The 26331-nt window shown below is 36.1% G+C and overlaps 1 protein-coding gene and 1 long non-coding RNA gene across 2 annotated transcripts; one reads left to right on the plus strand and one right to left on the minus strand.

Moving 5' to 3' along the window:
* The first annotated feature begins 9739 nt into the window (after positions 1–9739).
* LOC150036027 (uncharacterized) lies at positions 9740–12464 on the plus strand. The gene is made up of 3 exons (XR_016529830.1): positions 9740–9973; positions 10102–12159; positions 12257–12464. It is a non-coding gene; the product is annotated as an uncharacterized LOC150036027 (long non-coding RNA).
* A 5943-nt stretch (positions 12465–18407) lies between these two features.
* LOC120077791 (2-alkenal reductase (NADP(+)-dependent)-like) lies at positions 18408–24772 on the minus strand. Its single transcript, XM_039031827.2, has 5 exons — positions 24367–24772; positions 23782–23959; positions 22851–23017; positions 22447–22529; positions 18408–19024 (listed from the first exon to the last, which is right to left on the minus strand). The coding sequence occupies exons 1-5, from the start codon at positions 24592–24594 to the stop codon at positions 18646–18648; spliced, it is 1035 nt and encodes a 344-aa protein (XP_038887755.1). The 5' UTR covers positions 24595–24772; the 3' UTR covers positions 18408–18645.
* Between the last annotated feature and the right edge of the window lie 1559 nt (positions 24773–26331).

Genomic DNA, 26331 nt, shown 5'->3' on the forward strand with positions numbered 1-26331 from the left:
TTCACTCAATTTAATAATTCAAGGTGTTCATGTTTTACGAGCTAGTAAAGGGACCTTATGGACCTATAGATCATAAGCTCCAACGATTAAGATTAATTGGCTAAAGCACTTTAGAATATATTAATCAGTATTGTTAACTATCAAGTCACATCACTATAGTTCGATAATTGCACTCTCCTCACTGTTGATATATTTGTGTCCATATGATTTAACCATAACTAGTAAGTCGACCCTTCACAAGTTCTTCATAATAATGGCTGGGTCAATATACTGTTTTACCCCGATATTACATCTTTTTCCTTAAGTTCCTACTGATCCTTTAATAAACAATTGGTTTGTGATCAAATCACTAAACCAGATCCTTCTCCCAGTGAGAGAGTGTGGCCCATTGTTCAAAACTTGAATTCAGTACTTAAGAGAACAACCTTTCTCCTATCCCTAAATCGGATATGCATGAATTCCATCTTGTACCCTATGTCCCCAACTATCTACCCGATCTTACCCCTGAAATGAGAGGCTTATTGAGCTGGCGCTATTGAGCCAACCCCCACCTATGCAAATCTAAAGATAATCCCAAAGAAACAGGAGTTCATAGTTAGCTCAGAATTAAGATCGAGTACTTAGGTCATTTAAGTGAAATAGTCAGTCTTATACAGTAAACAACATTATAAAGTAAGAGTGACTTATTTCTTGGTCTGATCTTATGCAAACTCATTGCATAGGATACCTCCACTCCTTATGTCAATGCATCTATGAATCTGGATCATTTCATTTGTAGTATCTTTACAACAACTTATAACAACTACAGAGTAGACCACATTCAATAGTGTTACCAGAATAAAGTACCCAACCTTAATCATGAACTATAGACCGTTTTGGCTATTTACTCAAACTTGATTCATCTCTATGTCTCTACATAAAGTTCAAGTATTCATATAATATCCATGGACCTTAGTTTATTAGATCTAGACTTTTCGTATGCAATTTATAGAATCAATAATAAGTTTATTGAAGAAATATTAAATAACATCTATATTGACAATAGAATATATTTAATTTTACAAACTGCGAGTTTTACGACATAAAACCTAACATGAAGGCGAACTTTTGATTTGTATAAATGAGAGTGGTCATATCACCGACTTAATAAGCCTACCATTTTGAGGATTCGTCTGATTGGGAAGCTAGAAACATAACTACACAAGATGGAATTCACTCCTTCCCTGATGTCGGGGTAAGCAGATAAATTGCTCCCTTAAGGGCTGATTCTGGGGCTTGAATAATGTGGCGCCAATATTCTCTTGCCTGTAGAGGGATTTAGTCATAGTTGGACTATGACTTATTGTTCATTAAAAGAATCAGTGGTACATAAGGAGTTAGATGTAACTACAGGGGCAAAACGGTATTTTTGACGTAGCTGTACTTATAAGCAATTTGTGAAGGGTCATCGCACTGTTGACTAATTATATCCAATGGACACAAATATATCTTTAGTGAGAAGAGTGCAGCTATCGGTCTTTAGTGGAGTGGCCGGCAGTTAATGGATGTTGAATAATTTAATTAAAGAAGTTTAACGAATGATTCAAGTATCATTGAAGCTTCAATCTACATGTTCATAAGGTCCCCCTGTAGCTCAATAAGGATTTATGAGAAACAATTTTGAACTAATTTGAATTGTTCAAATTAATTAAGGGGATTAATCATATGTGATATAATTAATTTAACTTAATTATATATGATATAATTAATATAATATATTTGATACATTATAATATAAGATTTATTTGAGAGGAAATACATATTTGAATATGATTCAAATATTAATTATGTGAATTGGATTCATATAATTAAATTTAGTATAAATGAGATTTATATTAAATACCATGCATTAATGAGATAATTTAAACTATAAGTTATATTGTATTTGATACAATATTAAACTATAGGTTAGTGTTATATATGATATAACATATAGTTATATATATGTAATAAGTTAGTTGTTATATATATATATATATATATATATATATATATATATATATATATTTAAACTAAAATTAATTTAATTTAATTTTAATTTTAATTTTAAAGGGAGGGAAATAACTTTCATCCCCTTAATTCTCTCTTAAACTCACGTATAGGGAGTAAGGGGCAGTTTAATGGTGGTAATAATCTTCCCCACAAAATATTTTTTGTTATAGAGGACTCTCTTTTTTTTTTTAGATCTCTTTGTAATTTCCCAAACATTTCTCTTCTCCTCTAAATTATTTTCCCTCTCTTCCAAAATCTTAGAGCCTACACCTTCTAAAGATTCTCTACCCAGAAAGAGAATACAGAAGGCTCTAATTAGTGGTGTCATCTTTGGGTATTCGTGATTGTACGAATTGTTCGTGATCGTTCCGAAGAAATGATTTCGCGAAGATGTTGATTCATCAAGGGTAAGTAAAATTTCTAAATCCTATTTTTCCCTTCTCTAACATGCTGTAAAATTAATTTGTTAATTGCATAATTATTTTTTGTTCTGTAATTTTCGTTCTATGTTGAAATAAAAATTGGGACGATCCCCACTTCCACAATGAAACTTCACCGTTCCTTCAATAATACTACACTAAGCTATCGTTCAAATGCATATCTGACTCATTTAACACTAAACTAACAACTTTATTTCATTAAGTTCTTGGGAAATGCGTTCTTGGGCATCACCTATCTGATGGACCATGACCATCAAGTTCGCTAAATTCTTGCGAACTTCATGATTTTGTAAGACTTGAAATGTTTGTGTCTTCTTGAGGACTAAGAATGCTTCTCTAAAGATTAACCCCCCCTCCCCCCAACCTTTCTTCTGGCAATTACTCGGAGCCAACATATGTGTATCCGACTCAATAACATGCTGCTCTATCAGAGTTCGATTTACATGGGAATTATTTAACTGAAGAGGTTCATGCTCATAAATATATTGATTGAATACATCATGCCCCCTAGACATCTCCTGATTATTAGCTTCAGTATCAAGGGAATGTTGATAAGTGAGTATAATGTTAACACCCCCCTCTATCATCCCATCAAGTTTTCTTTGGTCAATCACTTGCATCAAATCAAGTCCTCTTAGTTGATACTCCTTGTACCTTATCTCCCCTATTGTAGGTACAAGTCTCGACACAACAATAGTTTGAAATGTAAACGATGGGAACAAGTCAATACAAATAGAACAAACTATCGAGTATTACTAAACAATCATTCATGTTAACCTAAACAATCGTTTACAATTATATCATAAACGATCGCTCGTGTGAAATTGGGCGATCGTGTAATAAATTATAAATGATCCTTCAGTAACATATAACTGATGGTTTAGTATGATATAAGCGACCATCTAGTAAAATATGGCGGCCGTTTAGTAAAATTTAAGCGAGTGTTTAGTACATTATAATTGATATTTTACTTACCCTTTTAGGTTGGAATACATTCTTATCCAACGCCTTATATGATGGAGCTTGAGAACAAGTTCACTTTGGAATTTGTGGTATTGTATTCTTGCTGACTTTAGTGGCTATGAACTTACTACTTGTGGGAAGTATTTCATAAGCACACATAATACAGAAAACTGTGTTATACATACAAATATCACAAATCAAAACTTTGTTACACATATAGATATCACAAATTCATTGAGATTGAATTGAATTGATAGAGCACATACCTAGAATGAAATTGCAAATCCCTTTACACAGTAATATATAACATGTTTAGGATTATCTGCTTTCTTTTTATCGAGCACCTCTTTCTTCCCGCGTAAAATATTCTTCATACTATTAAAAAATGTTTAAAGAAGACATACAATTAGTCATAATGTTTGAAGACTTCGGTATCATCAACAATCCCAAATGTCTTCACATCAAACTGGATTTTCTTGTCTTTTCCCATCATTAGCATTTTGATGTATAATGTCAATGAACCTTCGCGGCATCTTTATCGTTTATAAATCTAAATTTTTCAAAAGTGGTCTTAACATCCTTGCAAAATGTTTCCTTATTCTTGAAGGAATCGAATCCCGCAGCGGAAGCATTTCTCGTGTGAGATCGCCTTGTATCCCACGATTTGATTTTCACAATCAACAAAATCATTATACTAGACGAAATAGAATAAACACGTAAACTAGCATGCTATTGGAAAAGGAATTAGAACGATTCTTACCTTTGTAGATTTTCCAAGTGCCACGAACAATCCTCTCCAAGGTTCCAACGACCAGATCTCCAAACAGTCTTGATCACGAACAACTCCTTGAGCGATCTCGAACACTACCACGAGAGTTACCTCGTTATTCTTTGGGATTCTAATAGAGAGATAGGTGACATCCAACTATTGGGAGAGGGATAGGAGAATAAGGTTTTGGAGAGTAAAGATGATTTATGGCATAGAGAAAATAACACTAAGGAGTTATGTATTGTCATAGTTTCTCTGCAATGGGAATTGTGTATTCAATATATTCCCAAAGGGCTATGAGAAGGTTTTTATATAGAGAAGAGTCAAACATCTTTCCCAATATATTTTCTTTTTCTATAATTAATTAAATAAATTTTATTTAATTAATTAACCCATTTAATTAAATAACACTTATTCAATTAATTAACCTAATTAAATAACACTTTAATTCGCACAATTAAATAATATTTATTTAATTTTAATTTGCACAATAATTAAATAACTTCTTATACATACCCAATTAAATGTATACATTTAATTATCATATACATCTCATGTATATATGTAAAATCTTTCTATTAATTAATTTTTTGTGAATCTAATTCCTTTGAATTAATTAATTTGAATTTTATTCAAATATTGCTCTCCAATTTAATTATAGATCATATCCATAACTAATTATATATTGATCACATTAATATATAGTTTCCTCAAATTAATGTGATTAATTAAAATTATCTCTTTTAAGTATCCTCTAGTGAGCTAACGAGTGGACTTGTAGATCTGAAGCTCCAATGATATGAGATTAATTGATTAAACTCATTAACCAAGTTAATCAATATTCGTTAACTGTGGGTACACTACACTAAAGACCCACAGCTGCACTCTTCTCACTATAAATATATTTTTGTGTCCACGGATATAGACCAATACCAGCAAGTTAGTCATTCACGAGTGTTCGTAACTCCAACTGGGTCAAATTACCATGTTACCCTTGGGTTACCTCTGACTCCTTAAGTACTAGTGCTCCTCTAATGAACAACTTGTTTTTGGTCCAACCAATAAATAAGAACCCCTCTCGGGCAAATGAGAGGGTAGGACCCTTTGTTCAAGTCTCGGAGACACCACATAAGGAAACACTCATCTACTTACCCTTAAGGTGGGAAAAAGTGAATTTCATCTTGTATTATTATGTTTCTAACTCCATACCCAGTCTTGTCCTCAAAATGGTAGGCATATTGGGTCGGCGATCTAGGCACCCCTCACCCATGAAAATCAAAGGACAAATCCCTCATGAACAGTTCATAATATACTCAGGATTAAACTAAGTGGCCTAGGTCATCCTATTGAAATAGGAACCAAACTAATCAATGGTGTACATCTAGTAGTTACTATTTCGCGGTCTAGTCTTATGCAAACCCATTGCATAGGATACCCCCACTCACATATCACCTATACGAATGCATTGGATCATTATGTTTGCATCAAATACAAAGTGGGTTGTATCCATAGTGTTAACAGGATAAGGTACTCAACCATATCCCTACACTATAGATACTTTAGGTTGTATCTTGAAGATTGATCCCTGTATGTCTCCACATACAGTTCAAGACTCATAAGAAAACCTTGGATGTTAGTTTACTAGATTTAGGGTTATTAAGACAAAATAGACAACAATACAAACAATAACATTTATTGATTTAACATATATAATTTTTTATTGATGACGGTCAATTAATATCAGCTACTATCTATGAGTTTTAAGGCATAAAACCCAACACTTCTCAGTTGAGTCCTTCGGTCTGAGTAGAGATGTTGTAGCCTCTAACCGCTTGTATCTCTTTCAATTGTTTCCTTGGTCGGCCACAACCTAGTTATTAAATTAAAGTCATCTTGGGTGAATATTACTTTCTTCCCCAATATATTGAAGCTTATAACGTTTGGGTTCTCATCTCTGACCTCCTATAACAAAAAATGGTAGAACAACTGCCCATTAAACACAAGGTCCACATCCAACAGTGGACCAAAGCATGTTTTTCTAAGCATGTCCATCTGCTCCTTGGTTAGCTTCTTCTTAATCAGGGCATTCGTTTTGTGTACCATGCAAGAGACGGTAGTAGGGAAATATTTCTCAGATTGGACTAAATGTGTCATCTTACTCTAACAAACTATACATTACAACAATAAGTAGGCGATCGATTTTAAAAAAAAAATATGCGATTGAATATTAACAGCTAAGTGATAACTTGTAGAAATACAAGTTATTGTTCTCTCAAAGTTGGAATAATTAGGATTATAAGTGATGTAAATGCATTCATGAAAAAGGAAAACACGTGAAATTATACATATGTGATAAACCCATGCAAACGTATCTTCCTAAGTGAAAAATTGCATCACTAACACACTTTAATGTAGGAATCAGAAAAATTTACTAAGTGTTGCAGATAAGGCCAACGCAAGGGGCATGTGTCCAGCTTACACAACGGATGAAAGATACATTTGGCTTGTGCAATCCATGTTAAATCACAACTTACAAGCATGGACATCTGACTAGTGACATCTAATCAAGGAAGAATGGCAGGCAGTTGTCTCAAGGTATGTAATTTAATGCAATCACATCACCAAGTGGCTATTTTGATTGCCTATATAAAGAGATGTTGCTTGCAAAGAAGAGTTAGTTAGAGAGTTAGCCATTTTTCTTGTTTTTCACCTCTGCCAATTGCAAGCAAGAAATAGCATGGACGATAGCCATTCTCCACCTTTGGTAACGAGGTGCTGCTGGAGAGAAGCTCGAAAGAGACATCTCTCAACCCTTCCACCGAGTGGGCAACAAGTATAAAAACAAGCTAAAGGGGACAAGAGATTAAACCCTGCGACTTGACTTATTTCTTTTACTTTGCATTCTCATTCTCTTTCCCCACTTGATTGAACTAAGATATATGTATCAAGACTCATTTCTTTAATTCAATCTCAATCTTAACAATTCTTCACATCTCCATCTGTTAATTGTCTAAGTTGTTTGTGTATGTGAATCTTCAGGCTAGATAAGTGCATAAACTTTGTTGTTTGAATCTACCTGATCAGTTGATTGAAGTAAAAAAACAATTAGTTACTTGAGAGAGTAGTTACTTGTTGAACACATTAAGCTAGGGCATGAGTAATTCTAGAGATAAAATTATTCATGTCATATGCCTGTTCATTTTAACTAACGCATGCAACCTAGAGATAGGATAGTGTGGCATTTACATCGAGAGATGTTGAGCATAATTAAAGAACAGACTTTCAACGCATCACACATACACTTAGATTCTTGCAGACATCTTACCATTTCTATTTCATTGTCATTGTACTTACAAGGCTTGTTGTTCCCACTAGGAAATCAACGCATATCACCTATACTTGATCCAATCATTTGCAAACTTTTTCCCTTTTTTCTGAACTCCTATTCCTTTCTTGCATGCATGCTAGTAGTTTAGTGTACATAACCAATGCACATCAACCAATTAGGAAACATCTACAATAGATTCCAAGACCAAAACTTGCGTTAGTGTATTTTAGAATCCTCGCGTTCGACCTTGGACTTACCAGGACACTTAAGTTAGATTTATACTTATGTCTAGCTTAAGAGAACTTGTACGTAACTAGAAAGGTGTGCATGAACATGAATCTATCATCGGTCAAACACATATCATCATCTTCATACCAAGAGATAGATTAAACATCTTCATCACAATCATTCATTCTCATCATCATTTATCTTCAAAAGCACAAACACGATTGAAACGCAACACTAAGCGATCAAGTATCCAAAACTATGTGATTGAGTATCAAAAGCTATACAATCGAGTATATAAATCTATTAACCAAGTATTAAAAGCTAGGAGATCGAGAATATAAAGCTATGCGATCGAGTATTAAAAACTAGACGATTGAGTATATAAATCTATGCAATCAAGTATTAAAGCTAGGCGATCGAATATATAAATCTATGCAATTAAGTATTAAAAGCTAGGCGATCGAGTATCAAAAGCTAAACGAACCTTAACGCATGTACTGAACGATTATACACATTCTGCCATGGCTAAACATTTAAACAACAACGAAAAAGAGTACATACTTGAAAAACTGAGAGAAAGCTAAAACGACAAGAGAAAGCCAGATAAAGCTAAGAGAAACGCTCGGAGACGATGAGAGAAAAGCTGAGAGAAAAGTAAGAAAAAGCTAAAAGAAGGATTAGCTCACATGGGAGTGGAATGTGAAAGATCGCTTAATTTTGTAAGAGGCGAAGCATGAGTGAGATAATTAAAATTTGAGGATATAATTGATATTTCACATGGCAAAAAGATAAGCCATATAAAAGTTTTTAGAAATAGGCCAATCACGGAAAAGGTTTTAATTTTTGAGTCGTTTTGTGAAATTTTCCAATCTTGGAGTGTGACTATGGAGCTTGAGAGAAGAAAAGTTAGAAATAAGTTGTAGAAAAGATGAGAGAGAATGATGAAAGTCACAGAATGTGTATTATAAATTATAATGAACAAATGGTTTGTTTGTTTTTTAATTAAGGGCATAATAATAGATATTTCATATGTTCATTTGTCCAAAAAATCATTTTTTTGAAAACTCATCCCAAAACTCTTTAGCCCAACAAATTTGTCATATTTTTGGCAATTTCCCAAAATCCCGTTTCATCTTATTTTAGTTTCTATATTTTTGAATTTTGGAATTGAGTTCATGTACTTTTAGTTAATCCTTAAATTTTTCCTTTGAAGTTAAATAATAACAACAATTTTGCAAGAATATGTTACCACAAGTCCAAAATTTATAATGGAAAAACTACTAAAGACTATTTCATCTTCTTTTTTTTTTTAAAAAAAAAAAAACAAACTAATAAGGGACTATTTTAAGATTTTCTCCAAGAGAAAAAATTCAAACAACTGAGCATATATGCACTAAAAAAAAGTGAAAGTAGAGGGAACATAATGACATTAACCTTTATTTTTTACTTTTCCTCTCTAGTCTCTAATGAGTGAAATTATAGTTTTTGATAAGGGTGTTCAAAAAAATCGAAGACCCGAAAAAACCGAGCAACCCAACCCAACCCAGCTGGTTTGGGTTGGTTAAAAAAAATGGTTTGGTTTGAATTTTTTTAATGAACTCGAATAGGTCGGTTCGATTCTCGAGTTCGTAGGAAAATCGTTTGATTCGAACCGAACTGACCCAGGAAGAATAGGCTAGATACTATTTATTTTAATTTAATTTGTATGTACTATATAGACCCAGCCAAGCTCACTGCTCAGCCTAATAACAGAAGGCCCAGCTCACTTTCCAGTTCCCACTTCTCGATAGGCTGAAGGATGAAACGTTAACCATTCCCTTGTCGACATGTGGCTCGTGGAGATTGGTTGTCTTTTTTATTTCCTTCTTCTCCACGTTTCAACTTCCCCAGACAGCAGACGTCGGCGGTACTACACGACTCGGACTCAACGCGGCCGTGGTGCCATTTTTCCTTCTTCATCCCTTTTTTCATCACGCACGGTGCACGCCATCAGGCATTGGCCATTCGACTTCGTCACTCGTCCGTTTCGTCGAGTTGTCGCTCGGGCATCCCTTTTTCGCTTTTCGTTTTCGTCATCGACCATCCCTTTTTTTCATTTGTCACTCGGGCAACCCTTTTCTGCTTTTCGTTTTCGTCACTCATCACGCCAGTCGTGAGTGACTTCACGTTAGCCACTATTTTCTGCTTTCCGATTTTCGTCACTCGTCAGTTGCCGTGAGTGTCATATTAAACTATTTCTTTTAATATATATAATATATATATATATATTTAATTATTTTATTTATTCCTCATGGCCTATGCTCACATTTTTTTTTATTTTTCTGTATTTGTTAATATTGTAGATGGAAAATAGTGAGTTAATCGACATTGACAATGAATCACCACCTATAAATATTTCCAGCCCCGATGCATGTTCTAAACCATCGAAAGTCATTGGCAAGATAAAACCAACTAGGCCATCATCTTCAGTGTGGGATCACTTTACAAAGATGGAAAGATCTAACACCGAAGGTATAAGATGCAAATGTAATTATTGTGATAAAGATTACGCTTGTGACACTTCTTCATGTGGAACTAGTACCTTATGGAAGTATTTATGAAAACAATGCAAAAATTATCCATTTAGAGAGCAACCAAAAGGGAAAACTATACTAAAATTTCAACCAAATGAAATTGATGCAAAAGGTGCTATCAATATGAATTTTTTGTCTACAACCTTTAGTCAACAAAGAGTTAGAAATGCATGTGCTAAGATGCTAGTATTTTCTAAGGTACCATTTAGACTTGTAGAGACAGAGGGGTTTAAAGAATTTTGTAATATTGCATGTCCTAAGTTTGACATTCCTTCAAGAATCACAATTGCTAGGGATATTTATCAATTGTATGTGGATGAAAAAAAATTGTTGAAATCAACTTTAATCAAAAGTGGTCAAAGAGTGAGCCTAACAATAGATACTTGGAATTCCTTATAGAACATCATTATATGGTTCTTACAACACATTTTATTGATTTTGAATAGAATTTACAGAAAAGAATATTGAATTTTTGTCAAGTGCCTAATCATAAGGGAGAGACAATTGGTAAAGTAATTGAATGTTGTTTATTGGATTGGGGTATTGATAAAGTTTTTTCAATTACTGTTGATAATGCAACTTCAAATGATTCAGCAATCTCATATATGAAGAGAAAACTAAAGATTTGGAAGTCTCTTATTTTGGATGGTGAATTATTGTATATGAGATGTTGTGCTCATGTTATGAACTTGATTGTTAATGATGGAATGAAAGAATTGCATGATTCAATAGCTAGTGTACGAAATGTTGTAAGATATGTTAGATCTTCTCCTAAGCGATTGAATATTTTTTTTTAGATTGTGTTGGACATGAAAAGATTGAATCTAAAGCCCTTGTTTGTTTGGATGTGTCTATAAGATGGAATTCAACATAATTGATGCTTGATCATGCTTTAAAATTTGAAAAGGCTTTTCAATGCTTAGAAGAAGAGGATGAAGATTTTGTACATCACTTTACTGAAGATGAGAATGGAAAGAAAAGAAAAGGACCACCGACCTTAGCCGATTGGAACCATGTTCGAACATTTTTCAAATTTTTTAAGATGTTTTATGATCTTACATTGAAGGTTAGTGGCTCAACTTATGTCACTTCTAATATATTTTTTCATGAACTTTGTGGGATTCAACGACGTTTAATAGGTTTGAGCCAAAATGTAAATAGTGTGAGATATACTATGGCTTCCAATATGAGAATGAAATTTGATAAGTATTGGGGATCTCTTGACAAGATGAACAAAGTGTTGTTTCTAGCTATTGTGCTTGATCCGCGATATAAGTTGGATTATGTGTCCTTTTGTTTCATAAGTATCTATAGGGATGGAGTTGCTAGAACAATGTTTGATGCAATTGTATGAGTTTTATAAGACAAGTGATTCAAGTGGTCATGCTTTTGATTAACCATGTCACATAGTTGAAATAAGTGAGGATTGTGATGATATGGAAATGGATTTACCGTTGGAATACAAACGAAGAAGAAAAGAGAAAAATTTGAATGAAACAAGAAATGATGTGGAGAGATATTTGTCAGAACCTAATGAAGATCTGATAGAAAATTTTGATATTTTGAATTGGTGGAAATTAAATGCTCCTAAATACAAAGTTTTATCACAAGTTGCTCGAGATGTCTTACCCGTACCAGTGTCAACAGTTGCTTCTGAATCAACATTTAGTACAGGAGGTAGAATACTTGACTCTTTTAGAAGTTCTTTAAGTCCTAAGATGGTAGAGGCTTTAATATGTACACAAAATTGCCTACATGTGAAGCCAACGTTATTAGATCTTACTCCACAAACTGAAGAATTGGAAACTTGTGATCAAGTTTGATGAGGTAGTGTTATCTTTTATATATTTACTCTATAATCTATATTAATATGTTGAAATTATGATAGTATTCTTATATAATCTATTGTTTAAATCTTGTTTAGGGTTCTTCAAGGAGCAAGTTTTGTCAGGATCATGAATGGGTCGTTGAAATCTATTGGATTTTGAATACTTTTGTAGACATTACATTATAGTCTTACTTATGGATTTTGTAGACATTACATTATAGTCTTACTTATGGATTTTGTAGACATTTGAAAATATTGTTGCCTATATTTTGAATTTTGTAGACATTATGATCTTTCTTGTGAATTTTGGAGACTTGTTTTGTTATAATAGATTTTGGATATTGTTCTTGTAGATTGTGGAATCTTATGTGTTTTTTATTGGTGATTCCAAGCTTTTTTTTAAGGGAACCGATGGAACCAACCCAACCCAACCCATTTTTTTGGGTTGGTTTGGTTCGGGTTCATAATTGAACAAGGGTTAGTTTGGGTTAGAAAAATACACAAACTGAAGCATAAGGTTAGGCCTAAAATATCCCTAAACTCAACCCAACCCAACCCATGAACACCCCTAGTTTTTTATGAAAAAGGAAGAGATAGAGAGAAAAAAGGGCACATACAGGTTTACGTGTAAAACCCTAGTACAAGGAGAAAAAACCACGATATAGAAGTTTCTTGTTAGAATTGATACACTGGATACATAGAGGCTATACGTTTAAATAGAGAAGCAGGAAACCCTAGAGTACAGTAAAAGGACAAAAATGCCCCTAGGGCTAAAACCCTACTTTCAACACTCCCCTCAAGTTTAGATATCAATGAGGCCCAACTTGCTAATACATGAGTCAAAGGTCTGTCTGAGAAGTTCTTTTGTAAGGATATTTGCTATCTGTTGACTGGAAGGAATATAGGGAATACAAATGTTGCCACTATCATGTCTCTCCATGATCAAATGCCTATCAATTTCCACATGCTTCGTTCTGTCATGTTGCATGGGATTTTCGTGATACTTATTGTGGCTTTATTATCACAGTAGAGTTTCATCGAACAGTCACTATCTTGATCAAGATCACATAAGACCTTTTTCAGCCAAATTTCCTCTCACATCCCCAGACTCATGACCCTATTGCCTTGGCACTGCTTCTGGCAACAACATCTTGTTTCTTACTCCTCCGTGTAACAAGGTTACCCCATACGAAGGTACAGTATCCAGATGTCGACTTTCTGTCTACCACAGAGCCTACCCAATCGGCACCCGTGTATGCCTCGATGCACCGCCTGTCAGACTTTTTGAACATCAATCCTTTGCTGGGAGAGGTTTTTAATTACCTCAAGATGCGCTCCACTGCTCTCATATATTCTTCGTAAGGAGACTGCATAAACTGACTGACTACACTGACCACATACGAAATGTTTGGTCTGGTATGAGAGGGATAGATTAGTTTCCCAACAAGCCGCTAATATCTCTCCTTGTTAACCGGAACATTGTCATACAAATTACTGAGTTTAACATTAGCTTCCACAAAAGTATCCACTGGTTTACAGCCTGTCATACCTATCTTCTTAAGTAAATCCAGAGTATACTTTCATTGAAAAATTGGAATCCCTTCTTTCGATCAGCCACTTCCATCCCAAGAAAGACCTCAATTTGTCGAGATCCTTAATTTTAAATTCCTCAGCCATTTTCCTCTACAATCTGTCAATTTCCGAAGGATCATCACCTGAAATGACAGTGTCATCTACATACACAATCAGAACTACAATTTTTCTTGATACTAATTTCTTCGTAAAGAGAGTGTGATTTGAGTGTCCCTGACTGTACCCTTGTGATTTCACAAAGGTAGTGAATCTGCCAAACCAGGCTCTCGAAGACTGTTTCAACCCATACAAGGACTTCCTCAGTTTATATACTCGATGATTGAACTGTTTCTCGAACTTTGGGGGAGGACTCATGTAAACTTCTTCTTCTAATTCTCCATTAAGAAAGGCATTCTTCATATCAAATTGGTGGAAAGGCCAGTCTTTGTTAACACCAATTGAGAGAAGAACATGAACAGTGTTTAACTTCGCTACAGTAGAGAAAGTTTCGAAGTAATCTATTCCGAAGGTCTGAGTGAAGCCTCTAGAAACCAATATGGCCTTGTACCTGTCAACCGTTCCATCAGGCTTGTATTTAACGGTGAACACCCACATGCACCCGACTGCCTTGTGCCCCTTTGGAAGGGTAACCTGGTTCCAAGTGTTGTTTTTCTCAAGCACCCTCATTTCCTTCATGACTGCAGTTCTCCATTCGAGAATCTTCATCGCTTCATGTATATTGTTCGGTATTGTAACTGTGTCTAGGCTTGTAGTGAGGGCTTTGAACTCAGGCGACAAGTTGCTGTAAGATAAGTAACTCTGCAATGGATACTTTGCATAGGATCTCGTACCTTTTCTCAAGGCAATAGGAAGGTTAAGAGAGGCATCATGGTCTTTCTTCTCCTCTAACTCTTCACTGCATTCAGCCTTCTGCTCATGCCCTTTATCTTCTAAGGGATCTCTTTCACCTTCAACAATGTTCTCTGCTGGAACAGATTTTTCACAATTCCCATCACTTGTATCAACTGCTATCACCATTTTCTCTGTCCTTACTTACATCATCTTCAACACAAGCATCATTTTCAACATAAATATTACTATTATCAGGGATAAGTTTACTAGTACCTGGAACTGACGCCGATTCTGACTCATGGACTGGAGCCGGAGAAGTAACAGGCGGCGTTATTTCCTTCATGAGATTCCTCCTATAGTACGTGATCCATGGGACTTGTTCAGTAGGTAGAATGGGTTCGTTGATACTTATGACAGGAATAGGTTTAGGTAAAACTAACAAACTCGAACCCCAATTAGTTCTTTTACTAGTGCCCTCCCCCTAAAGAGGACTAATGGGAAAGAAGGGTTGATCTTTGAGAAAGGTCACATCCATTGAGATAAAATATTTTCGGGAGAAAGGATGATAACATTTGTACCCACCCTGATGAAGAGGATACCCCACAAAGACACACTTCTGAGCAGGGGGGTAAACTTGGTTCGACTAGGACCATAAGTATGGACGAACACAACAACCCAAACACCCGAAGTGGAACATCAGGGATAAGCCGATTATCGGGATAGGACTCCTTGAAACAGTCTCAGGGAGTTTGGAATTTTAAGACTCGAGAAGGCATTCGCTTTATCAAATGAGCTGCTATTAGAACAACATCTCCCATAAATAGAACAGAAATGAAGTTGACAACATAAGGGATCGAGCAACTTCGATAAGGTGACGGTTTTTCCGTTCGGCTACTCTATTTTTTTAAGGAGTATATGCACATGAACTCTGATGGACAATTACTTTAGAGACTAAAAATTCCCTAAAAGTATTATTAAAAAACTCCCGACCATTATCACTTCTAATAATAGCGATATTTGCGTTAAGTTGCGTTTCTACAGAATTGTAGAATTGTTGGAAAACCGACATGTCTTTAGACTTATCGGTGAGAAGAAAAACCCAAGTTAGTCTAGTGTGGTCATCAATGAAGGTTACAAACCATTGTTTACCAGTGGTAGTAGTAACAGGTGAAGAACCCCAAACATCGCTATGGAAGAGGGTGAATGGTTTGGAAGGCTTATAAGGCTGAGCTTTTAGTAAGACACGAGGTTGTTTAGCTTGGATACACACATCACAAGTCAAGTTAGAAAGATTAACATTCTGAAATAGACGAGGAAACAAATATTTCATATAATGAAAACTAAGATATCCGAGACGATAGTGCCATAACATATAATCAATTTTCGAGGTAAAAAAACATGATGAAAGTAAACTAGTCCTATCACATATCCTAGAAGAAGCATCTTCAGTAAGGAAATAGAACCCCTCATCATGTCGGGCAGTGCCAATCGTCGTCCCCGAGTTCAGGTCCTAAAAAACAACAGCATCAGGTGAGAAAGTAACTCGACATTTCAAATCTCTTGTAATCTTACTAACAAATAATAGATTATAAGATATTTTAGGAACATGCAGCACATCTTGGAGAACCAAACCCTCAAAGGGAGAAAGACGGCCTTTCCCAGCCACAAGAGCAAAAAACCCATCAACGATTCTGATTCTTTCATTCCTAGCACTTGGATAATATGAAAGAAACTGGTCAGAGGATCCAGTTAAGTGGTTTGTGGCCCCTGAATCTAGAATCCACGGTTTGCTACTAGTTATACTAACAAGGCTAAATTATTGAAGAGTGCCTTATTGGGCGATCACACTCACACCCACTGTACTGGGGTTACTCTGGCTGGTTTCCTGATTCTCAGGTTGAGGACCTCCGGTTTCTGATTCACCTACCAGTGATCGTCTAGAACCTGACTGACGTCATTTACCGTTAGATGGACGACCATGCAGTTTCCAGCATTGATCTTTGGTGTGTCAGGGCTTTTTATAATGTTCACATACTTGAGTTGGCTTGCCGTTTTGTTTATCATTGACATGACCTGACGTTTTAAATGCAGCAAAGTCAGTTGGCGAAATCAGTGTATTATTCATAGCACTGGACCTGTCTTCCTCGAGGCGAATTTCAGAGTAAACTTCCATCAGGGATGGTATCGGACGAGTTTCCATTATCCGACTCCGTATCGCATCGAGCATAGAATTCAGCCCCGCAAGGAAATCATAGACTTGATCGGTCTCCTTAGACTGGTAATGTAAGACTCCCTCACACGAACAATTCCAGACCATCTCACGACATAGATCCATTTCTTGACAAAGAAGAGACAACTTGTTGAAGTGAGTTATAACGTCCATCGTTCTCTGCTTACATTCATGGACTTGTTTGCATAAAGTATAGAGTTGGGAAGCATTCTATCCTTTGGAATATAGCTTCTGGGCAGCCTCCCAAATGTCTCGTGCAGTGATGGCATATAGTAGGGGTTTTCCAATTTGAGGCTCCATACTTCCTACTAAAATAGACCGAAGCAAGGAGTCTTCTCCCTTCCATATACATTCTTGAGGGTCACTAGGTCTTGGTTTCGGTATCTCGCCCATTAGATATCCGAATTTATGATGACCCTCGAGGGCCATTTTAATAGATTGAGACCAAGAAAAGTAATTATAACCATTTAATTTCTCCCCTACAATAAAGCTAGTAGAATTTTCTATTACCCTAGAAAATAAATTTGTTGTAGATAAGGCAGGGAAAAAGGTTACTAAATTTCCTGAACAGATCGATAGGTTTGAAGGAAGGTCTAACTATACATTAGAGGTCGTTCCCAGAGCTTCTCTGAGAGTAGCTATTTGTTGTTGAACTTATTCGTTTTGCTGTTTAATCTGAAGTTGAAGCTGGGTAAATTGATCTTGGATTGTACCACCTTGACCTCAAGGGTAGTGAGATAATGACTCCCCAACTTCAAACCCTCCAACCATAGGAGACGACTGGTCCAAGCTACTGCTCAAATATGGCTGGAATAAGGGGCTGCTACTGGTCGGCATTGGATGGCAACCGTCACTAGGGTTGACTCTAATAGGATGGAAGCCATGGCTAGGATCGACTGAAAGCAGCTAGAATTGGCTGGAGGAAGGTTGCGGTTGCGGCGGGATCGACTGGAATCGGCTGGGATCGTGCTGGCTGTTGGGATCACACCGATTTGTGGAATCACATAGGTCTGCTGCTGCTACGTGGCTTGGATCGCACCGGTCAATGGCAGTTGGGGCATTGGCTGCAGCTGGACTCCAGCCATCTGAGGCGCACCATGACTGTTTGCTCCGGTCAACTGGTCAATTCTGTGGAGATGTGGGAGAATCGTCTGGAAATACCGTTCTATGGCGTTTTGCACGATAATGGCTATATCGGTGCCATTGTTGTCAACTAATGGCCTCTGTGATTCTCCTGTTGGGTTTTCATCCATGGTGGTCAGGGTTTCATCTGCATGCTCTAATACCATGATGAAAAGGGAAGAGGAGAAAAAGGGGCACATACAGGTTTACGTGGAAAACCCTAGTATAGGGAGAAAAAACCACGATATAGAAGTTTCTTATTAGAATTGATGCACTGGATACATAGAGGCTATACGTTTAAATAGAGAAGTAGGAAACCCTAGAATACAGTGAAAGGACAAAAAAGCCCCTAGGGCTAAAACCCTACTTTCAACCGTTTTCATAAAATTCACCTAAGTAGTATGTCGATCGATCCTTCATCCAACAAATTTATCGATCATTTGGAAAACAAGAAATTGACTAAATTGTAAGTACTGATAAAAAAAAATAGACTACTTACATTATTTCAAGCACAAAGCTACATCATACAATCCAACCATCTGTCTTAACCTTTAGTATATTCTACAGATGATAGTAATAAAGTATCTGGGCTGCTCTGTGTTGATGGAAACTACTTATTTCTTATACATGGTCCCATTTGAAGACATACAAGACCCAAAACCCAAATGGAAGGGAGAAAGAATTGCAGAAGAAACCAACGGCAGCTGAATCATTCTGTAGAGATGGCAACTATTTGTTTCCCAATATTGCGACCACTAAAGAGTCCAATCAAAGCTGTTGGGCCGCTCTCGAGGCCATGAACCGTGTCCTCGACATAGCTTATCTTCCTTTCTCTGATATAAGGCAACATTGCTTCTAAGAACTTGGCATTAAGATGGAAATAATCGGGAGCACTAAAACCTTCCATGCGGATCCTCTGAAGTACAAGATGCATGAGATTATGCACGCCCTCTGACTGATCGAGGTTGTATTGAGATATCATTCCACATACTGCAATCCGACCATGCGGTCTCATATTTAAAAGCACTGCATCAAGCGTCTTCCCGCCTACATTTTCGAAGTAAATATCTATACCTTCAGGGAAGCACCTGCCACCAAAACAACATGAAAAAATAAGGATCCATTGTCAAGATTATGAATTGGATGTGAACTCAAATACTTTAGGCCTGTTTAGTAACAAATTAACAATTTTCTTTTTAGTTTTATGTTTTTGAAATTTATACTCGTTTTCTCACAATTTTTCTAGTTTTCATCTTTCTCTTAGATGCATTTGAATTCCTAGCCAAATTCTAAAAATAAAAACAGGTTTTCGAAAACTACTTTTTCTTTTCAGTTGTTGAATCTTCGATTGGTTTTTGAAAACATGAGTACAAAGTGAAAGCAATGTTTATAAGCTTATTTTTCAAAAACCAAATAGTCATAAAACGGGTTCTAAACTATCCAATTGAATCCTAATTAGGAAGGGTGATAGCTCCAAGCAAGAGCTATCTTATATCAAATAATCTTGTTGGTTTGAATTGTTTAATGTGTTTAAATGTTGTACTTTCAGGAAATCGAGCATGTGGTGCATTTCAGAGCGTTTAGGGCGAAGTAGAGTTTGTTGGGTGAAAATTTAATTTTCAAAAATAAGAGGAAACTAACCTTTGGTTGGAGAATCCCACATTGGAAAATTTTGATTTGGAAGCCTCCCTTATGTACTCCAACCTTGAGCTTTGAGTTTGGGCCCCAAGGGTATCCATGTTTTGTATGAAGTCAGGAGATAGACCAATGTGGGTTTGGTGGATGTCCCACACGCGTGCCACCGCCGTCCGTCCGATCAGGCGAGGCGTGTGAGTCTTCCAGCCCCTCGCACATTCTGAGGCTATTTGCCTCTTTCTCACTCGACCGTTCCACGCTGAAGGCCTATAAAAGGCGTGACCTTCAGCAGTACACAATGCTTCTTTTCACTTCCTTTCGAAAGGAAGTTCTCAGTTCTCCTCTCCTATTTTTCCACTCCACTTTCCGTTTTTCAAGCAGTTAGTCAGAAAGGTGTATTCCAGTCGGTAACGGTGCATTTTCGATCGGGTTTTCTTTTTAGGCTATTTTATCCTAGAGACGACATGACAGTATTTCTGACCTGCTTGCACACTTGGGTAGAGCCACAAAACGTTTTAAAGAGAGCGAGCTTTGCGACTCAGCCTATAACGAGCTTCTGTTTTGCAGGTTTTGTTCTTTGCTCGACCGCCGTGACCTGACCATTTGTTGCTGTCCTTTCGTCGTCTGAGGGTCTTGTCGTTTCCAACAATTTTAAGATGTGTTTACCGCCACATCACTAATGGCCCTCACTAGCAACAACGGCGTTATGACATCTTGACTAGGAACAGTAAAATATATTTCATTACTTTTATTTACGACTGCTCTGATTTTACTTTTGTGTATTTGCTGAAAAACAAAAGTTATGCTTTTGATGCCTTCAAACTTTTTGTTTCTGAAATAGAGAATCAGTTTAATAGAAAGGTTAAAAGACTTCGTAGTGATAGGGGAACCGAGTACGACTCGGGCAGTTTTAATGAGTTCTTTAACTCACATGGAATAATACACAAAAAGACCTCACCTTATTCTCCTTAAATGAATGGAAAAGTCAAAAGGAAAAATAGAACTTTAACTAAGCCAGTAGTTACTATTTTACTTAGTTTAGGAGTCGCGTCTTAGTGGTGGTGTGAAATCATCCTTACCGTATGTTATGTCCTAAATAGAATCCCAAAGTCTAAAAACAAAACTTCACCTTACGAAATTCTCAAGAATAAGAAACCAAACTTGTCCTACTTTAGAACATGGGGTTATCTAGCCTTTATAAGGATTCCAGACCCAAAAAGAAGAAAGTTGGCTAGTAGAGCTTACAAGTGCATCTTTATAGGTTATGGCTAGTAGAGTAGTATTCCTGATCTGTTTACACACTTGGGCAGAGCTACGAAACGTCTTAAAGAGAGTGAGCTCCGCGACTTAGCCTATAATGAGCTTCTATTTTGCAGGTTTTATTCTTTACTCGACTGCCGTGACCTGACCATTTGCTGCTGTCCTTTCGTCATCTGAGGGTCTTGCTGTTTCCAACAGAGTTAATTGGAAAATTTGAAAGCTTATTCAAGAAAACCTCAAGATCAACGCTACATGGAATACAAAGGCCAAGCATTGCAACGCTGTTTAACAGTATCGTGGTGCTCTCACATGGAAATGATGTGCAATGTCACTGGATGTTGCGATGCATAGGGGCCAACACTGTAAGCATCAACACTCTGGCGAGGAGTATATAATGCTCTCTTATTTTTAGGTCAGTTTGTGGCGGTTTTAGGGACTTCTAGTTTCGGTTTAGGTTGGAGCCAAAACCCTTAAAGTTTTACTTGATTTTGGTATGTAATTGATGATTTCAACCTCCGAGATCAATGCTCAACTAGGCTTGACACACCAATTTAAAGGTTTTTTGGGCTTTAACTTATGGATTTTGTGAGATTTTGACTTATTACATATGAGTTTCTTAGCTTTATTGTTTTCTACTCCTTGTTTGAATTCGGGGCATGTTAGGAACCCTGCTAACAAGAACAGTACTAAAAAATATAGAATAAACTCAAGGACAATTAAATTATAGAAATATAGGAAAATGTATTGAAATATATTATAAACTCACAAACAAAATAACAAGATAAACCCTAGCCTTTCGAGAGGGCTAGCCTCTCCCAAATTCCCCAAAGGAAATTCCCACCAAATTCTTCCTACCTCCTCTCAACCTACTCAACTCACTCTATTTATAACAAAAAACGCTAACCTAACTCCCTATCTAATTACTAATTTACCCCTTTTAATACTTATCCTAATATTTACTAATAATCCTACTATTCCCAAAACTAAGGGTCTTACAGGGCAATGTATGTTCAAGTAGTCATTTATTGTGTAGATTGCTCATGTATGCTATGTATATTTTGGTTATCCATAATTGTAACAGTTGCATACTTAATTCGTGTAACAAATAGGTTACATTGTGTTTGTATTGATTCATGATATGTCCTATGTTTATCACATTACGTGATAGACCTTAGGAACAGAAAAATGCTAAGTTGAATCTGGCTCGTCTTAATCGATGCTTAAACTTAATGCCACTTAATTGGCAAACATGGAACACTCCCAACCATCTCTGAATCAGTCTGGTGAGCTCTTAATTATCTCTCTTTACTCTCTCGCCAACTATCTTATCTTCCTACATTTTAGTTTACCTGTCAATTCCCCTCCTTTTATCGCTTTCATTACACAAATTTAACTTAGAGAACTTGAATGTAGGATCCTTGTGGATCGACCCGATCTCCTGCTGTTTACTAACTAGTTTTAGTAGTTTTTGATCAGTTACTCTATAAATTTTATTTAATCGAAAGGGTATTTCCACAACATAAATCTTCTTCTTTCAAAGGGAATACAGTTTCCTATTGATTCAGACAATTTTCCATAATGTTTTTATGATGTACATCTGTCAAGAGATACTAACCGCTTTAATGCTGCATTTAAGTCACGTTCTTCCTTGTAGTTGAAAACCTCATCAAATCCGAACTTGTTTTTCAGCAGTTCAATCTATGTCAGGCATACATACAAGAGAGTGATATTTGTAATGGACTAAAACTAAAACACACAATTTGAAACTTAAAAAACTAAAATAAACACGTTGAAAGTTTATTGATCAACACAAAGACGATCAAAATTAAGATTCAACAGAAAATGTGCATCTATCAAGCAAATACTGATAAAAGAAAATAACGAACATCACATTTGCATAGATGAATGTCTTGAACAGAGAATGAACAGTTTTCTTATTGCACGAAACTGAATTTTGTCAGAGAAACGGATGCTTGGGAGAAAGAAGATATCGAAGCAAGCTTTAAAACAGTGATTCACCTTCTCTTTGCTTCCAGCACTCCCAACAACATAACAACCCATCAACTTTGCTAATTGGCCAACAAGTTGACCAACTGCACCAGAAGCTGCTGATACAAACACATATTCTCCCTTCTTGGGGGAGCATATATCATGAAATCCAAAATAAGCAGTTATACCAGGCATACCTGTAAAGGTTAATTCTATATCAAATACAGCGTTCAACCAGTGAGAAAACTACTCCCGACATTTATCACTTTCTATTTATCATACATGTAAGAATCATGTTTCACCACGAAAACATGCAGACAATCCTCATCCTTTACTTTTGGCTATGGGCTCCGTAGTGTTGCAAACTAGGAATAAACAATGCCAAGTTGTGTATGGAAAATATTGTTCTAAAACCCAAAGTCATCAATCTCGACAATAAGAGTGCTACATGCTTGCTTTGGAGCTATAAATCCAAGTCAAGATCCTACATCATCTATACAGGAATGCTGCAGCCTCCATGTAAAGCTCAAGAAAACGAAACAATGCAAATAGTAGGTGGTGAATTATTCAGATCTATCAAGTATTTTTTTTCCCGTACATCTCTGTGTCCTTGTTATCCATAAACGTGAAAATTCACTACTAAGATTAAAAAAAAGTATGAAGTAACAAAGATGAAATAGAAATTCTAAGAATACAAGAATAAGAGTGGGTTTTAGAAAGGTGGAAAATGGCATTTTGTCACTTAGAAAAACTCTCCTCCAAAATTCACCAAAAGTGACAATAAGAATTCTAAAAAACACTCTAAGTGCTCTTAGTTATGCTACTCCTCCCAAAATTTCTTATCCAAAACGGAAAAACGTACTCTGCTTAAAAGAACTATATTCAAAAATCAAAATCATCCCAAATTCACTATAATATTTAGCAAATTGAAATTTTGGGCAATGACACACAGAAATTATACCAAGAATTCCAGTATAATATGAGAGGGGGACATCAGTATGGTGGATTTTGATGAAATTTCCAAGGTCCTCCACAACAGAGTATTCTTCCCATTTCAACATTCCCCAAACTAGGTCACCTTCATTGAAGTCCGAGTGGGCAGACTCCAAAACTTTAGCTACTCCATACCCAAATAGTAACTGCAAAAGTTTCCTTTCCATCAGAGAATTAGACAAAAACCTAAGAGTTCAATGGTAATTCTCACAACAAATTTCATTTTCCTGCATCTGAAGCTTCCTCATCTTAATTTCCCGTTTAGTAAGCTACAATGAAAATTCAGTTTTCCTTCGTTATCATCATAACCAACATCAAATATATGGAACTGGGGGGATGATTTATGCATACCCAGATCATCATTTTTTTTTTTTTTTTTGCAAAGGTAGTGTAATTAAAGTATGGGGTGGGAATCGATCTCAGACCTTGAGGTTAATAGCTCTATATAAGTTGACCTATGCTCTTGTTAACATATCCCAATCAAATTTCGTAAGGGAAACAAGAAAAGTAATCAATGGGAGAGAGAAAAAAATCATAGAGAGAGGGAAATTACAGAGCCAGGGGAATAAGAAAACGCAGAGGGTTGACGATCCATGAGCATTCGCATGTAGGGATCGCAAGAAAGATAGAGTGTTTTGACCAGAACGCCATTTGAAGCTTGAGGAAGCTTCAAGCGAATCGTAGCGGTGGTAAGGATGAAATCTGATTCCTTAGGGAACCCACTGACATAATCCCGAAAAATCACCTGCTTGTTCTTCACTTCCTCGCCTATGACCGCCATTGACTTTCTTCCGTGGAGATGCTCGTGTCAAACAATAAGGTAGGTCAGCTTAGCCCGCAAAATGAAAATCAAACAAATTTGTGGTATAGCAGCGTCAAAAACCAACCAAAAACGTGATGCAACGTTTAAAGGAATTTTTTTAAAATATATAGTTTTTTAAAAAAAATGACAAAAATATGGTTGGAGGAAACTTTTTTTAAAGAATAAGTGTTTTCAAAAACTATTGATAAAATTGAGGTAGTGGAATCGTGTACCCGATACATTTCCATGTGGCAAACTCGTGTACCACCGTTTAATCCAGTCAGCACCACATCGGCTAACTGGTTGATTGATGCAAACTCGTGGATCCGGTCCACGATTTGCTTAACTTTTTTTCTTTTTTTAAAAATTTGTTGACTATTTTTCTTTTAATTGTAGATGTACAACAATATTAAAACTTTAGGAATTGATCTACAAATTCCTTCATTATTAAATTTAATTATATATTTAATCTACAATGAAAATATCTTGTACTCATATTAAAAAAAAATATCATGATATTAAAAGATATTTATAATTAGTTTTTTAATTTACAATTTGAAAATGAAAGTTTACATGAAATTTAAAAACGACCCCCCTGGCCCTTACCCCTCATTGGGGTTGTCTTCGTGTCCCTCTAAATTAGGTTCACCCTATTGTCGCTGTCGTCTACGACGAATACGTCTTCGATCGGTGTCAGCAACATTGAGTCGTCTTGTTTGTTGAATAATACCTTCTACGTTGACCAATGTTTGCTGACACATTGAACCCAATTCTGGTAAGTTGTTCTGCATTGAATATTGTTGAACATCGTCGATAAAATTATTCTGTACAATAAAAATAAATAAATATTAAACAATATTCATATCATATATATGGAAAATGTCTGATTTTAAATATCTTACAATGCAGTAATAGTAAGCATCGTCAGGTGTGATAAATCGCCTCGTGATCGAATTGTACCAGGCAAAGTAGTCGTCTAATACAGCTGGCTTATTTGTTAATTCTCCCTGTGCACAACGATCATGTCGTCCATCCCAGTAGGATAAATATTTCGTATGGATTCGACGTCAGTCTTGGTCGTGCTTACATCTCAAATCGATCTGGTGTAGTGTTGGGAGTATATAGGACAACGAATGTATCGTTTGTCGCAGACTGAACTGTCTCAACACACGATCTGGATGATGCCACTATACTATATGGAGCATATAAGAGGGCTAACGGTCAACCATATGTCTTCACCATCACGACAATAATCAGGTAAGGATGACCAAATCTATTGTGTGTATGGCATCCAAATAATCTGACAAAAAAAAATAATAAAATGTGTGTATTGATGACCAAATCTATTGTGTGTATTGATAAAATGTTTTAAATATTCATTTATATATACATTTACTACCTGAATGTGTATTAGCATGTCGAATATTTTTCTGTACACGAGCAACATATTTGCTGACTGTTCAGAGGCAGCTAATACACCACTCCATCTAAAATTATAAAAAATACAATTAATTTATATTCTTACATAAAATGGTAACAAAATAAATATATAATGAAATAATATCTGACACTAAGTGAATGATGATCTGGGGCCTATAGCTGGACTTGTGGTGCTATAATTGGAAATCGATCATAAGCCCATACTTGTAATAGTATTAGTGGCCCCGATATTTCCAACGCTTGTACATTGGAAGCCCCACAAAGTTCTCTATACAA

This window comes from Benincasa hispida, chromosome 5, assembly GCF_027475165.1.
Source record: "Benincasa hispida cultivar pf3 chromosome 5, pf3_genome.v1.1, whole genome shotgun sequence".
Taxonomy (NCBI): domain Eukaryota; kingdom Viridiplantae; phylum Streptophyta; class Magnoliopsida; order Cucurbitales; family Cucurbitaceae; genus Benincasa; species Benincasa hispida.

What these genes read in the sequence shown, in the direction of transcription:
- LOC120077791 (XM_039031827.2), bottom strand. Translation starts at nt 24,594, where the DNA reads ATGGCGGTCATAGGCGAGGAAGTGAAGAACAAGCAGGTGATTTTTCGG. An exon ending in ATATTATACTGGAATTCTTG is followed by an intron (nt 23,018 to 23,781) that starts GTATAATTTCTG and finishes TAACCTTTACAG; the next exon opens with GTATGCCTGGTATAACTGCT. An exon ending in TTAAATGCAGCATTAAAGCG is followed by an intron (nt 19,025 to 22,446) that starts GTTAGTATCTCT and finishes TTTTGGTGGCAG; the next exon opens with GTGCTTCCCTGAAGGTATAG.